Source organism: Pararge aegeria, chromosome 15 (genome assembly GCF_905163445.1).
Source record: "Pararge aegeria chromosome 15, ilParAegt1.1, whole genome shotgun sequence".
NCBI classification, from domain to species: domain Eukaryota; kingdom Metazoa; phylum Arthropoda; class Insecta; order Lepidoptera; family Nymphalidae; genus Pararge; species Pararge aegeria.
In genome coordinates this window covers 15,954,496-15,971,391 of record NC_053194.1, presented here as the reverse complement: position 1 = coordinate 15,971,391, position 16,896 = coordinate 15,954,496, and the positions used below count along the sequence as shown (strand labels likewise).

The following is a 16,896-nucleotide window of genomic DNA, read 5'->3' as shown; positions in this document are numbered from 1 at the left end:
CATATTCGATACCGTATATCTGAGATAGTATTAAAGTGGAAACACATTTTGCAATCGCACACCTACGTGCTTTTTTTTTTGCATCGGGCGTTATTATTGTTTCTGGGACTTACTGAACATGAAATTCATTGATTTTGATATAAGTACGTTTGGATAGTCATCGCGAATGAAAAGTATGTTTCCGCATTTCTAAGATAGGAACCTATTTCTAAGTCAGATTAAACTACACGATATTCTTATGGCAAAATAATTCAATTTGCAACTTGAAAGTAGCCAGGTTGCATTTTTATGTTCTGCCATAAGAACCAATTTGATCCAACGGGTCCTTGCAGGTGTACGCGTCTAGGACGCTCATAAAGCTTACGTGCTAAACGTAATTTATCTCACACATTAAGGGATTACAGTAATTATGTACTCTTTCGCAGTAACGCGAATAAATTTCTCGGTGAGACATAAAACATATGGTCCGTAAGAATTATTGCGGGCGCATATTCACGTGCATTAACATTATCAAACCATTCTGTTAATATCTATATGTAATAATTTAATAAAATTATCGCTTTATTTAACACAAGTGATGCCTAAACAATTTTTATGTGTCCAATCAATATTCATTAACGCAACACGCCAAGTTGAATGTGTCGTTGCCGTGATAAAAACAATCCTCAATAAATACTTCAGTCAACGAAGATTTGCCAGTTTGGCTTCACAAATATATAAACTAGTTGTCAGGATGCTGTACGATTTAAAAATGTAATTATTGAAACTCTTGGGCCGTCGAGACTGATGGGCGAATTTAGTGTAGAGATAAAATGTTTTACCTTCCTAGCTTTAATAACAAATAATTTGAAAAGGTGCTGGACTTAGACTTTTAGACTTTGAAAGGTGTTTGATAGGTATTATTTGAAAAACCTTTATCATTCCTGCGTCTCACAATAAGAAAGATATAAAATGAATGTGTGTTTGGAAGTTATTGTATAAGATTCCTTGCAATTATTTATTGGAGAGAAGAATGCAGAAATTCATCGGAGTCAGATAGCCGTAAATTCATCCCGTGGAATTGATCTCGTACTCGAAACCGGCTCCTGCCACGTCACACTTACGCCTCGATTGTAAACTTCGAGTTTCAAAGTAAAAGCTTAAGCGAGTCCTTTTATGACATTCCTTTTTCTTTTACACAAACAGCTGAGATGTATTATTTTTGTCAACAACATTATTTTTACAACATCAGGTTATGTAGCTTCGGCCTCGGTTATTTTTTTTCTTATAAAAGAACCTTAAGAATATTCCATTAAGAATAAAAATATTCCATGTCTGATTCTATAAGTTAGAGTTAGAGTTCGGCCCCATTACCGGCCCACTGTAGGGTACTCAGAATAAAAAAAGGTGAGGTCCGTAATCTGACACCACCAATTACGGATTGGTAGACCTTACATCTGTGGTATAGAGAACAACAAAAAGAGAAGAACAAGAGAACTATGTATGTATGATTGTGGAAGTGTATATGAGGACATTGGGATAACGATAAACTTTCGGGCCTTAAAGTACTGGAGTGGCCAACCCGCACTAGAAAGCGCACAAAAGTTACACAAAAGACACACGCGAAACACGGGAATTCACAGAACCCAGCAGCTTAAAACCGTAGAGCAAAAAAGTGGTTATCAAAAATAATCGAGAAGTAAACGTCTATGGGTTTAAATGATGATAATGATGATGATGATGGCAATGACTGTAGGTTTCACCACATGTAAGTGTCACCGCTTTACAATAACGCAAACATCATGTATGATCGCTTCAGCCTATGATACGACTAAATAAACAAAGATTGATATTTGTATTACTTGGATTAAATGAAATTAAAGTTCCCGCTTGATCTCATTGCTTAAGAACCGTAAACGTTGTTTGTCCATCATGCTCATTACAAGCGATAATGACTGGATCTATCTGCAAGTGTAATGCGATCGAGTTGCCACTGGGGAAAAAGTTAAGCCATTTTTTATCTGTGCTCTTTTATTAGCTGTCACACGCTGCCCATTCGAATTTCAAACGCGATTCGTTTCAAAATGTTACGCCTAAAAAGTTTCTAATACATTTAATTAGGTTTGTCAAGCTTTAGCTTTGGATTTCTTGTCGGAGGCGTAATTCAGCGAACCTTGTTACTAAGTTGATGATGTTGACATTCGCAGCCAATTTAATACTGGATCGTAAAGTACAACCGACGTTATTCTTTAAGCTTACACGGGTAACTTGACTTCAAACATAAATACTTGACGTTTCAAAAGTGCTAATAAAGTAGGCCTACTTGAAATAAATGAATTTGAATTTGAATATTGTGTTGTTTAGGTATAATGATAGCTAAGTAGGATTACGATCTATAATATAATATGAGGGGAGGTCTCACTTACTGATTGCTTTGTCTAGACGCCTTCGTGGGAACTCTATAAAACTATCCTTACTCTGTGAATTGTTTAACTTCCTCTTAGCCTGAGCAAATTAGATTGACTTCCTCTATTGCAAATATTGCCGTTAATTTTCTCTGCGGTAGAGATACTGCCAAAATGTACCCACACATACATTATTTTGCCCGCTGTTTACAAATAGTTTCGAGAGATTTTATTTTTTCTATTCTTCTATACTCAGCAGATGTTAGAAACACTTGCTCGAATGCTTTGAATAAAAAGCTAGAGGTATTTATCATAAATGTATGCACTTTTGGGTTCAAGGAAAAATGTTACTGATATCATAGAGATATATATAAATTAGCGAATTGGTAATAAAATGGAAGATTTGGCTCCAAAATTATTGATCATGGAATTTAAGGCAAGGCAATAGGAGCGAGGACAGATTATCCTGGCTTAAAAACATCCTGGTTAGTAATATCGAACTGGCTGCAGATCGGAATAGTTAAATGTTGTCATAATAATTGCCGATTTTCGTTAAAATACTTCATAATAGAAGATTCATGCTTTGATTTTAGTGCTCTTAGGGATGAAAAAAGACATCTTTGACACAAGCTCTAAAGGTTGGCGTCAAAATACACAAATAATTTAATGTCAAAGAGAATAAAGGTACTGGATCTACGTACGATTTCTTCATAATTACTCATATTAATAAATAAATAAAAAACAATTTACACGGTTTCCAGAATTATTTATGTTCTCATTTGGTAAATTATGGACGCTTATAAACGTGCTTCAAAGAGCTTTAGTATCAATATTATACTTGTACTGCTTTCGCAAGAAAATATTACAAACCTTATTTCTCTAAGAATAAGAACTCAATTTGAGATTAATTTTTACTTTAATGTTTTGTCCACCGTACGGTGCCTGCGGGGTAATTAAACAGAGAACGTCTTTAATTAAAATTTTCGGATACTTCGCGTTTAAACTTCAAAGATAATTTCAGTACTCGAGTTACTATAGGGACTTCTGTCAACTATTATTTTTTAAAGAAAATTAGTTTTTTTTGGTCTCAAATTTAGCGGTAGTCCCTTAACATTCTTAACTGCATTTAGCGGCCCAATTCAAGAAACTTTAACTTTTTTCCTCTACTATTTATTTATTTAAGTATTTTGCATTCTTGAAGAATGCAAAATACCTGGATGCCACCAATTCTCTTATTATGTTCCATAGAATCAGCAAATATAACAATTACTATCACCTTACAACAAAAGAAAACAATATTTATGAGTACACTTTTAAAATTTCTAAATAAAGAAAATTCGTTTCTACTTAAGTATTTTTTCTCTACATTATGTAGCTAATCTTAAAAACCAGTTCAATTCGTTTCTTATCTTAAAATTAAACATACAGACATTTAATAGTAACAATAATTTTAATCATTTCTTATTCCATGAATTTAGGCTATTTCAATTTCAGTGGTTTAAGGAATGTTCTGTATTTGTGTTTACTTTTCTTCATAATGGTGCACGTTTACGAGCTTAAGAGCGATTTTCTCGAAAATCAGCCTCGTGAGCATACAGTCGTGATCCCCAAACCCTTTGATATCACCGACCGCTAACGAACTAGTGTCTGACCGATAAATTCGCCGATTAGTCGACAAACCGTCCATCCTCAACGCTAAACAGCAAACTGACTGTCACATGTCTATGTAAAAACATGCACGAGATTGATGTTCGAATCGATTTTTAAATAAATTAAAATCGATTTTGTAGCATTTCTTTGCACTATAGAGCTGTCTTTAAACATCAATCAAGTGTTTTTCGTAACTTTTATAAACGAAACTATGATTAATAAAATGTTAATGCCGGATTCGTAGGATTAGTAAAAGTAGCGAAGCGAGCGCGTTTGGTTTTACCGGGAGTTGACGACCCAGTTGGCTAAGCAAAGGCATGGAGTACTAGGCGCGCATAACAACGAGGCGTTCGAGCTAGGTGTCGCTGGGAGGCGGACCGCCGCGCCAGACATTCCCTTTCCACCGGCCAATCAATCTAACCTCCCCTGCCCACCCGCACGCACTCAAACACATACTACGCTCTACGTCAAAGAGAAAATGGTAGTCGGACCAGAGTTCTGCATACAGTGGCGCTGTATTACCTCTTTAGAAGTCGTGAACTCCTAGTAGCTGACTTGTTTAGGCGGTATCTCTTGGTGTTTGGTTAACTAGCAACATCTTGTTGCATTACCATTAATTTTAATTAGAACTATTTAAAGTATTCATTGGAAATTGAAAGAGGCCTTACTTACATATTCCATTGTAAGAAAAAAGTAAGTTACAATACACGCAAACTTCAAAAAAAATCTTATTTTTGTGAAGGCAGACAGACGGAGTTAAGAGAAGTATATTTTGCCGAAATTAAACAATTATTGTTGCGTAGTGTAATTGCGTAGCGACCGCGTCTGCGACCCATATCTCACGCCCGGCGTTTTGTAATGCTAATAGAACTAAGACCTGTGTGGCTATTTTGCATTTTCGTATACTATTTTCTTAACAGCACAGATAAAATAACTTAACGAAAATTAGCAACTTACACTGTTAAACAATTCATGAGTACTTTACGTTAACATATGTATGGATTAATTTTTAATTGCTCAAAATCTCAGTAACACGCAATTCCGTAGTGCAAAATACTTATTAATGAAGAAAAAAACCTATAAACAGTCTGTCTTAATTTAAAGTATAATATTAAAATGGAAAATAATGTAACTACAGTGAATAAAATTTATATTTAATGTTTTTAATTAATAAAAAAGAATGCTGCTAAACTATGTATTTAAACAATCAAACTTTATTATTCCACTATTAACCAAGGTTACCTTCAAGCAACAAATTCTAAAATGTACTGTTATATATATATATTATATTATCTGATTCCACGTGTCGTCCATCTTGTGTTGTAACAATCGAAAGTGCCAAATATGGACCCAAATGTACCAGGCTTCCAGAACAAGTGAGGAGAAATCCCGAACGTTCGACTTTGTATTCACGAGTATAATACGCGGGACGCGTCGCGCTGTAGCCACTTAGCGTAGTGTACGAGTAGAATTTTAATATTGCTTAACAAATAAAAACTACACATTAAGTTGTCTACTGTGAAACAATATAATTTTTTATGTTATTTATTATGTTACATGCAGACAGTTTGCATTCCCCCTTTAACATTGTAATTATCGCTTTGACATCTGAATTTATGAGTAGACAATAAGGAAATTGTTGCCGTATTTGAACATTATTTAAATTACATTGGTAGATTCATGAAAAAAAGGATTCTTTGAAACATGGGAAAAGACGCGATTATTTAAACTATGAAAAAGAAAAGATTGAAGTATCGGGGTCCTATTCTTGTGGTTAGATATAAGTATCTCGACAAAAATTTGGAAACATGATTATATATCGCGATAATCACAACTATCGTTATTGGCTGAATTCATGAATGTCTCGATGAAATGGTGCATTTTAACCAATAGTGGATTAGTGTTCATATTGAACATAAAACAATGCTATCATCCTACGAGAATCGTCTATGATATACCAATCAATGCCAACAATAAAAATGCGAGAGTGTCGGTTTGTTTATTCGTTACCTATGTTCGGCTCAACCATAGAAATGACCTTGACGAAAATTGGCAAAGAAAGCTTGTAGCATTGGGAAAATGTAGTCTCGGGAAATTTAAGAACTCCGGGTTTATAGAATTATTTAACAAATTATTGTATTATTGTATACCCTCATCGTTCTAGGGCCGCTGATAGGAATTAAAAAAAAAGAAAAGGTAAAAGATCCGAAATTATATCATGAATATGTTCAGGGAGACTTGAGTAAAACCTCTGTATAATAAAAGATGGCGGTTATTCGAAAAACAAAAATAATTCAAATGGAGAGTTGACGTTAGGCGAGCGGTCCGTCGCGTCGTAAGAAATATGCCAAAACCAAAATAGCAAGTCAGTCTTCATTTTTAAGAAGACGTGCTAGTCGCACATACGTAAACGTGGGATAAGGCAAGAAGATAGTCAGTGAATAAGTTTAAATAAGCATTAATAGTGCTGATTTCAGAAAGTATCGTACCTTCTGTAATCATCCCATCCCAACCATCCTAATACTAAAACATTTTATATATTCTGACTGATTGAGTAGGACAACGTTCGGTTAAGTTATGAAATCTCCAGGTAGGTACTTACTATTCACAGCTGCCGCGTTCAAAGTGCCAAAGTTCAGGTTCCCGCAATGGAGTACTTCAAGAAGAAGTACAATAGTTACGAAATTTAATGATCTACGAGAAAAGTGCCTCCACCGTGTGGGAAAATAATCTAAGCCGCAATCTACATCGGAGCTAGTTCCTAATTAATTTAGTAATCGCTCGTGAGGACTTATTCCGGCCCTAGACCGAACCACGAACCTAACGAAATCACGACTCTGCCCGACAACGATAATCGTTATTTTAAATTTATTAAAATGTCCTCCGTAAGGACTATATCGGAATATCGGCTCCCCTATATCGGACTGTATAATTTATTCCCGGCGCGGACAAAAGCTATTTAAAATGAGACGTAAAATGAGAGGTATATAGGCTGGCTTTCCACTAGGAATGAGCGAGTTTGCTAAGCTGTGTGAAAGACCAAAGGTGATCTGTGAAACAAATTGATTTTCCACCAAAAATAAGGGAATCTATGAAAATTAAATGATACTTATCATGGTTTCTAATTGATGCATTAACTAAGACAAAAAGTTAGGCTAAACGAAGTCATAAAGCAAGTTACAGTGGGTTGTTCGCACTAAAATACCGTGCAGGATAGAAAACTCTCCTAAATATATTACGTTATTTACCATAGTTACCATCGAAATTATAAAAAAGAAGCTTTCGTTCATAAGTCCACTCTTGATATTATAAACGTGTCAATCTACCTGCTTGTTTGTTTGTCACCTATTTTCGGGTCAACCACTGCACCGATCGCGGTCAAATTTGGCATATTTATAGCTTGGATCCCAGAGTTAAATAAAGGATATTTTACACTTTTTTTTTTAAGTGTACCAGGGTAACATTTCTTCAAGGGGAATTGACAATACAGCCATTATTTCCTATGTACTGTGTGACAGCTAAACTGTTACTAGCCGAATTTGGTAGCTTGTATATATAAAGTTTATTTGTTACAGGAAACTTTTAAGCACTGAGAAAAAAACGGAGAAACACGAGGCAGAAGTCGCAACAACATTTACTTATATAGGTTATTTATTGCCTATAAATATATTTCAATAATTAAGTAGGAAGACTGTGAACAGGTAAGTCGTGGTACTGGGCATAAACAGCATTAGATCGGGGTGTATGTAAACTTAGAAAATAACCTTATGAACTTCGGTTAAACCAAAGACGACCACCTACATCTAACTGCGCAATCTTCGCGTCAGCGAGTAAAAAAAGTAGTGCGTAGTGTTTTTTTTATTTTGAGACACTGTTTACACCAGAAATTAATAATCAATCTAATCCAAAGTATTCAGATGAAAGATTGAATTTCGTAGTGCTATCCTGTACGTACCTACTATTCTTCCCTGTAGATAAAGATTGCACTACTGAACTAATCTGCAAAATAAGCGAATCCTTAAGGCGATATTTATTTGTCACTTATCAAATCACACCATCACTATTAATGTAAAAGAATATATTTTTTTAATACTTTTTCCCTGTAGATAAAGATAGCACTAATAAATACAATCTGCCAAAATTTTTGAATTATATTGGTTAATTAAACTTCGGAATTAGTCAGTAGGTTGTGACAAGTCGGATGGGTTAACGAAATTACTAGGGTTTCATAAATTAGTAATTACGAAGGATAATTTTCGATCGAATTCAGTTGCTGCGGCTATCACTCATAAATTCATCACCATCATCTACCAAATTATTGAATTGGGTGGATTATTAAACATCGTGCGTTGGTTACGAGATTGTGTCAATTCGGACGAAATGACCAGGGTTTCATGAACAGCAAACGCAAATTTTGTACCCTGTAAGCCTTAGGGCGATATTTACTTACTAGAGCTTAGTTGACGCGGAAAGTAAATAAGTAGTGTCTTTACACGACTGAAGTTTAACAAGAATACGTTCAAAGTTAAAGCTACTGAATTGTGGAATGGCACTCCCAGCGGGCACTCCCATTTAACATAAGGCATTTAAAGCCACAAGGCATATTTAAAAATGCTGTTGAGGCTCGTTATCTTGAACAATAAATATGACTATTATTTATTAATTCTGCATATTTAGGTGAGTATAATTTTAAAGTATAATATTATTTTACTTATTTTTTATACTTACTATTATGAGTATTGTTTTATGTGTGAAATCTGGTTTATTTTAGTATGTTGTTAGACGCATGTACTTTTTTATAGTAGGCTCGCCGCACCTTTTTAGTTTTCCTAATCCTTAGATTACCTGGCAGAGATCGCTACTTAGCGATAAGGCCGCCTTTAGTATACTCATTCTTATCCTAATACTTTATTTGTACACATGTTGTGTAAAACATAAAGAGTACAAAATAAATAAATGAAGCACAAGGTAGCACAAAGCATCAACAAAATCCTCACATTCATCAGTACACATCATTGGAACTCTCTGATAGCAACGTAGCCTAGGGATTCATTTCAGTCCACATTGTTGACTCATTTAGCTCTCTCTGTGACCGGTTCCGATCGTGATCTCAGTCCCTTTGACGGTCAATTAAAAATGAACTATCTCAGCGAGTTGCCGATCGTACCGATGCTTATAATGGAGCTGAATATCTAATACCTGTCAAGTGGAAATTACATGGACGCATTTACCCTATTCGAATCATAATAATTCAATAATAGAACTGAATGACTCAATTTTTGTTTGAATTGTGGATAGTATATTAAAAAGCTATATTTTGTAATGATAAAGGTAAATCGCTAATCACTGAATGACTGACTTCACTTTATCACTCTGAATTTCATAGTCGCTCACTTGGTATGAAATTCGCCCACTCAGTATTTCTATTCATTGACATTGATGAAGCAGTCGCAAACACGTCTGTGACGTTTTTTTTTGGTGGATATATTTTTGTATCCAATTTTAAGAAATAATGTGGGCAAATATAAATTTTCTGTCTTTCTTTCTTTATTCTAATTTAATGCTGCTTGGTTAAGTATTACACTATCACAGAATTTTAGTTTTATAAAAACCGTTCGATTTATAAAAACCGTTTCCAAAGCAGGGTATCCAAGCAGCAGGGTCCAAAGCTATCTCTATGCTAAATTTCGCAAAGAAAGATAGACCGGCCGAGACGAACTGGGATTACTAAAACATACGATACACATTTTCTTTTTTAAAATTATATGTATTTTAATCATCAATTATCTTAGCACTCATAAGACTACGCTTACTTTGGGGCTAGGTGGCGATGGATCGTCGTAATAAATTTATTTATTCGCTCGAAGTCGCGGGCGGCCGCCAGCTCCGAAATAAGATCAAAAACAAACTAGAATGAACCATAAAGCGATCGATTAAACGCATCCGACTAACAACGTAAGCAACATGACAGTGTAAATAACGTTCCCCACACGAACGTCCCGGCATCCAGTTGCAAGTGAAGCAGGCATTAATGTAGCTACGGCCTGGAGGTATGCACTATGCCAGCGAAAACACGACATACAATACATCGCGAACACCGACATCTGGTACATACTGCTGTGGTAATGAAATAGGAGAGTTTTGACATTTTGCTAAAACTGTTTTCAAAAATTCGAAGAATCGCCTAAATAGAATGCCTATAGCGGTGATAGTTCAGTGGGTAGGACTTCGACTTCACTTTCAAGGGGCGGAGTTCGAAGCCCAGACCTCTAACTTTTCAAAGTTATGTGCGTTTTAGGCAATTAAAAAATATCACTTGCTCCAACGGTGGAAGAAAACATCGTAAGGAAACCTGCATGCCTGCGAGTACTCCATAATGTTCACAAAGTCGTGTGAAGTCTACCAATCTGCAGTTCAGGGGTGGAGTGATAAATTAATTGGTTAAATTAAAAAAACGGACGAAAATATATTGCTGCATTCCGGGGATGGAACTCGGTCCCCTCCGAAAGGCCAACGCTCTAACCACTACTCAATCACGTATATTTCTGGCCGGTTTCCACTACAAAAGGCACTAAAATTGGCTACAAGTTATTAGTATGAGCTACTTAAATAATTATTTTTATCTATGAGCGTACACACTACATTTAGATCTGCAACGTCGCCCCGTGATTCCGCTAAATGGATAGACGTTCCCACACGCTTCACGATTCCGATCAATCGATGTTCTTATCGATATCTAAGAATCGAATGGCGAGCGGGCACAGCCGCATCGCTAACAAGTAACGTCCGATGCCCGCTGCGCGTCGCGTGCAGTTCTCCATCGGGCAAAAAAAAACCAACCGGCTAATGATCAGAAAATTAAATATTACTCAAACGATCCGTGGCAATGGGCAAAAACGCGCCTCATTTGACTAACAATACCGGAGTAACTGTTTACTTGTAGAATTTAAAAATATAGCCGTAGTTTAACAACCCTTTTGTTGATCCTAACCTAACCATCATTTTACCTTATATTTTTAATTTTAATTTGTAGGAACCACAATGTCACATTTGTTTTACCATCAATTGTGAACGCCAAAGAATCTATACCAAAGATCAGTATCAGTAAAACTCCAATGTCTTCTCAACTTTGGTTATTTCATAGTGATACCATATACCTTCATGTGTACGGGTATATCTTATACCTGCATGTGAGCATGTTTTTCTAATCATTTAAATCTCGGCTACTTTATTTAGGTTTACCTAATGTGTTAATGTTCGAAACTCGAACAATACGTCCTTTGAAATATTAACCTAGCATGTTCAATTTTTAAACGTTGAAGCTGTCGGCTTCACTTTCGGGGGACTGATTTAGAATCCGAATCTAACTTTTCTAAGTTATGTCCGCTATAAGAAATTGAAATAACAATTGCTTCAACGGTGAAGGAAAACATCGTGGAGAAACTCTCATTCTGAGAAAAGACCCGCGTCCATGATAATGAAATCAGGAAAAATCTTAAAAGCATAATGAGTATTACAACAATTCTAATTGATTGGCAAGTTTATACTTTGTAACCGAGCTTTTGAATAACAACAATGAAATCGCTTCGGTGTATTATGCAAGAATACGTGGTGTACCTTAAACGGGTTACCATAAACAAAACAGATTAAGCAAGACGAATTCAGATCTAGAAATTTCCTAATGACAAGGTTGCTATGGAAGTCGGCTTCGCTTTCATCTCACATAAAGATGGAATAATGATTATTAAATTGTAAAGTTGTTTATGTTGGAAAAAAGCAACTGCGGAGTTTCTAGCTGGCTTCTTCTTGATAGACTCTGCCTGCCGAACCGGTAGAAAAACTGACAAATTTGACGTTTTAAAAGTAATAGAATAAGTCTACTTGAAATAAATTTATTTGAATTTGGAAATACCAACTGCTGAGTTTCAGCTTCTTTTCATTAGAATCTCCTTCCGACCTTTTGGTAGTCGCTTAAAACAGATTTAACGTTTCATTGCAGGTCTACATGAAATATATGAATTTTGAAATAAGTCACCTTAGTACATAGTATAGCCCTAGAGGGGTTTTAGATTTAGAACGCGCGATACCTTTTGAAAAGTTCTACGTTGTCGGTGCATCAAAGGAATAGAATGTGACTAACTAACAATATTAGCTCACAACTGACAAAATAAGTGCCCTACTTGTAAAAACAAATCTCGCGGAGCTTTTATAAATTTGTTTTATTTTTGAATCTTTATTACACCTTACACGACTACGAAAACAAGGGGTGTCTTATTGCAAGGATCGACTTCGGCCTGGGATTTGAAAAAAAGCCTCTCCAAAAAATCACCTAACAAAATAAAAATAAAAAAAACCTAAGTCAGAACACCTACCTATTTTAAAAGTCAGTTTATTAGTTAGGTTTCCCATTTAAATACCAGTCTATTCCAGGCTACGATGATTTTGATAGGTTAGGTTCCTAGATCTGCTGATGTCCCAATATTGTTAGTATTTCTTTCGAAATTATAACCCTTATGTTTGGGGCGTCAAGGTATGTCGTTTAAACTGTCATGTTAATACTATATGCGATGCGATGATAAAACTATATGCGATGATAGTAAGCCCTCTGAGAAAACTAACATTACGTCACTAACTAACGTAAAGTTAGGTATGTATTCTCTTTGGCTATGGAGTGTAATCTATCAGAATGTCAGCCAGAGCTGGGTCCAATCTAGCGCGCAGTCACGTAGGCTTTTGTTGTGATGTCGGTCTATATGTCCTACAATATCTTGCGCTCTACATCTGTAAAGCCTTCGGGATTCACGTGTTATTGGTACACAAGGGATGGCCCGCGGTTTAGCTCCCTTCCATTAAAATTCCTCATTCAAAGGTATCTCTATTATTTAGGAAGCGAACGTACATTTTCATTTTAATTTGGAATAGCACTTTAAAGTAAAAGTTTTTTCAGTATTTGCAATTTTTTTGTTTTAGTGCTTTGTGTAATCTATACTTCTATTACTAATATTGTAAATAGGAAAGATTTTTTTCTTTGTACCCGATAGACTACGAAATTACTGGACCGATTTTAACCATTTCTTAGCCAAAGAAAAGCTACTCTATCACAAAGTAACATAGGCTATAATTTATTTTCAAAAAAATTGGATATCCTTAACAAAATTGCTTTAAAAACAAAATCAAACGCAGGCGAAGTTGCGGGCTACAGCTAGTTACTTATAATTTAATAGGGGACTTTGGGCTTACGTAAAACAGTGTTTGTATTATCTTTAGCATAGAGTAGTTTTATTAGCTATGCTTTGGCAAAGGTTTAATAAAATAATGTTTGGATACTCTTTTTGTCTTACTAGAAAATAATAGTTAGGATATTTTGTTCCAAGTTAGGAATAACTAGGTACCTCGGTCAATTTTAATTATTTACTTATCAATATCTGCCAATATCTCGATATCTACCTACTTACATAACTAAAATAAAAATATGGATAATAATATAAAAGCCCACACCCCTAAATAGATGACAAAGCTGCATAACTACTGTATAATTTCATTTTGGATTTTAGGAGTACCTAGGTAACATGGTGTTTGTCTTCCTAAAGTAGTGATTGTATACTCTTTTGGCACTACCAGTAGTACGGGTTTTTGTTTGAAAGAAAAACAAAATCTGCCAACATCATCGATACCTACTAGCTAGCTACCTACTTATCGATAAAAAAAAATGGAATAGTAATATAAACCCACACCCTAATAGATGACAAAGCCGTATGTAACAGTTACGTTCCATATTTAAATTGCGCCGCATAAATAAGGAATAAATTCATAGACACCGAATGAAGTTTTATTATTTTTTATTTGTTTTCTGAATAGGTACAGTGGTGTCTAAGTGGTGTTGCCAGTTTATTATTGCGAAATATGTCAAGGCGCAAGACACTTTTCGCAGGCGTTATTAAAATTCCTCTTTGGACTAGAAAAAAGCCTGTTTGTAACAGACACCTTCCTACGCGAAAAAGACGTTTTGTGTTTGTTAATTAAAATTACTGGAATTGAACGCGGTAAAAATGGCTACCAAAAGCTTTACTTCAGGTAACAATTCTTTATTTGAATACTATGAATAATATATTAAAACCTATTAAAAAAATTAAGTAGGTACCTAAGTAGATACTCGTGAATTGTTATTTGACAGTTTAGTAAAATCATTGCTCTTCTAAAATTTCTAAATTTTCATCAAAAAATTACTTCTTACGCACATAATTTCTGTTTTACCGTTTCATGACCACTAACTGTAGTCATGTAACTGAAAAGTAAGTCAGTTCACACACAATAAAAATTTGCGTCGATTATATAGGTAGGTAGTTATATTTACGTAGTCCAGCCTGCCTGTAAAAGTCGCTTCAATATCGAATCCAGCTGTTTTAAAGATCAGCGCGTACAAACGGTCAAACAAAAATTACAAAATGTGTTGTCGTTAAATAATAATAGCCTTTTTGTTTCGCTCATCAACTGCACCGATCTGGACCAAATGGTTCACAGAGGTAGCTTGCATCCTGGGGAAAAATATAGGATACTTTTTATCCCGTGAAAAACCCAGCAACCATTCCCGCAGGATTTAATAATATAGCATTTTTTTTACTATTTTACGCAAGGTAACAGCGGAACGGAAACGGATCTTGACAAACTTAGCAGAGACAGCAAACTTTGCATCCTGGAAACAGACGTAAAATGCATTTTGCCTTGGAAAAACAAGACCGCGGGCTTTTTAGTCTCTGCGAACGCGACGGAAGTCGCGGGCAGCAGCTAGAAGATAATATAGACTGAATAAAAATAACTGTTAATGACGGCCTACAAAATCATAACTATTTAGGAGATTCGAAAAAAGTCCAAACTGCAAGACTAATAATTTTGATACTACCAGCGCCATCTATGTAACAGTCTCAAAAACTGAACGCAACAGATGACTCGAAACGAACAAAAATACTAAATTCTCATTCAAATAACTATTAATAAAAAAAGATATCTTTAATTTTAAGTAGTAATTATTTGAGCGCAAAACTATAAGTACAAAAATATAGATTGTTTCTTGTTTACTTACGTTTTTAGATATCAGCTGACACCTGTCAAAACTTTTGTCACATATGCTCACAAAAACACGGAAAAAACGATTTATACACACATTTTCTACTTCCTTAGACTGTAAATATGCAGATTTAAATAAAAAATTATGCTTTTCGAAGCACTTTTAGCAATATTCCATTTGGTAACCTCTCAGATCCAACCTAACCTAGAATGTCAACAACTAAACTCAAATTTATATTATTTGAAGCTACAAAACCCTATTATCAACTTGATTATTGCATTTCCTATTGAAATATTCTTTAATTTTCCACACATATTTATCAAAAGGTGTAAAATTTGCTTTTGTATAGTTATTTTAAGTAGGATTTTAGACAACTATGGTTGTAAACAACAGTCATTTTATTAATTTCAGACCATATACAGGCATTTTCTGTATTTGAATAGTACTATATATATTAAATATTGATTCAATTCGCAAATGTTATTAAATATTTGTGATGGTTTCATAAATAATATTACAAAATAAAGTTGTTTCGTTCCAACAATGTTTAAGAAATGGTGCATTATGATGTTATTTTGACATCATTTTGTACATTTTGACTAATATTATATTTATGTGAATAGTTTTAGAAATGCATTTGATAAATTTAGTCTTAATACACAAGTCATTTTAAATAATAAGTTACTTTTTAGTTTCTTAATCTTGCTGACATTTTGCTCGCACTAAATGATATTTTATTCGAGATTAATTCTTTTTATAACACTATGTTTACTCCTCTTCCACAGTCTGATCGAGGGGTAACAGAATGCACTTTCACTCATAGGGTTGTGGCCAGCGTTACTGATAGGCCAACATTATGGAATATTGCCAAGAGTGGTCTCCGCAACCCACCTTCTTCATAATGCCAGTCTTCCGCTTGGAGAATGTGGTGTACCGCCGCAGTTTGTTGTCGATGTACTCCATCTTGATCTTGACGCGGCCTTTGGTCTTCTTGCCGTTGGACGGCGGCGACTTCTTGGGCTGCAGCGAGGCGTAGCCGTCGTCAGCGATGTCGGGCATGGCGCAGTGTTCCAGGCCAAGGCTCTGCGGCCGTTCCTCGTAGCACTGGTCAGAGGGCCGCTTGACGCCTCTTGCGCCTGGGCAAGCCTGCATGCCGGGCCGCAGACCACCGAGCGAGCTGGGCGGCCGGCCTGCTCCATACATGTCCGGCACTTCTCCAAGGAGTCCCATACCGTACGGCGACCCGAAGCGGGGCTCCCGCGCTCCGCCGGGCGCGTCCATTATAACCTCGCAGTACGCCACAGTAACCGGTGCGCACATGCGCTATACACACCTCGCCGTTCGAACGTCGAACGGAGACTGACCGAAAACGCGAAGGAACCGAGGGCGGGACTGACGACTCGGCCGCTCGGACCGCGACTGACTTCGCACGGTTCCGTCCCGCGCACCTCGACCTCTAGCCGTCTCGCTCTCGCGCGAAACGCGCCCTCGCCGCGCGATAGGGACGGAGATATCGAGTGCCGCGTAACCCGACACATCCGTAGGAAACCGGGAACCCGCGAACGTTTCAGTGCCCGAAATCTGTATTAAAATAGAGCTTTTATTTTGAGTTTATTTCGTAAATAGAAATAATAGAGTCGGAAGCTCGCGGCGCGAGCGCGGCGGCGGAGCGGTGGGCTGGCCCCGAGCCATATTTAGACTCGAGCCGTGCCAAATATGGCAATGGCGGTCAAATGGGGGCCACTGAAATCCCTCCTACTCGCAGCTGGCGATTTTCACGTCTAATAATTAAAAACT

General features: G+C 36.2%; 1 protein-coding gene across 2 annotated transcripts in view; it reads right to left on the bottom strand.

The window, feature by feature from the left end:
• Nucleotides 1-16,498, bottom strand: part of LOC120629856 (serum response factor homolog) — a 368,083-nt gene extending 351,585 nt beyond the window's left edge. For both annotated transcript variants that reach the window (XM_039898928.1, XM_039898929.1), the window contains exon 1: nt 15,991-16,498. In XM_039898928.1, coding sequence (XP_039754862.1) covers nt 15,991-16,419 — 429 coding nt within the window. In that variant the 5' untranslated portion in view covers nt 16,420-16,498. The remainder of the gene's footprint in view (nt 1-15,990) is intronic.
• Nucleotides 16,499-16,896: the final 398 nt, after the last annotated feature.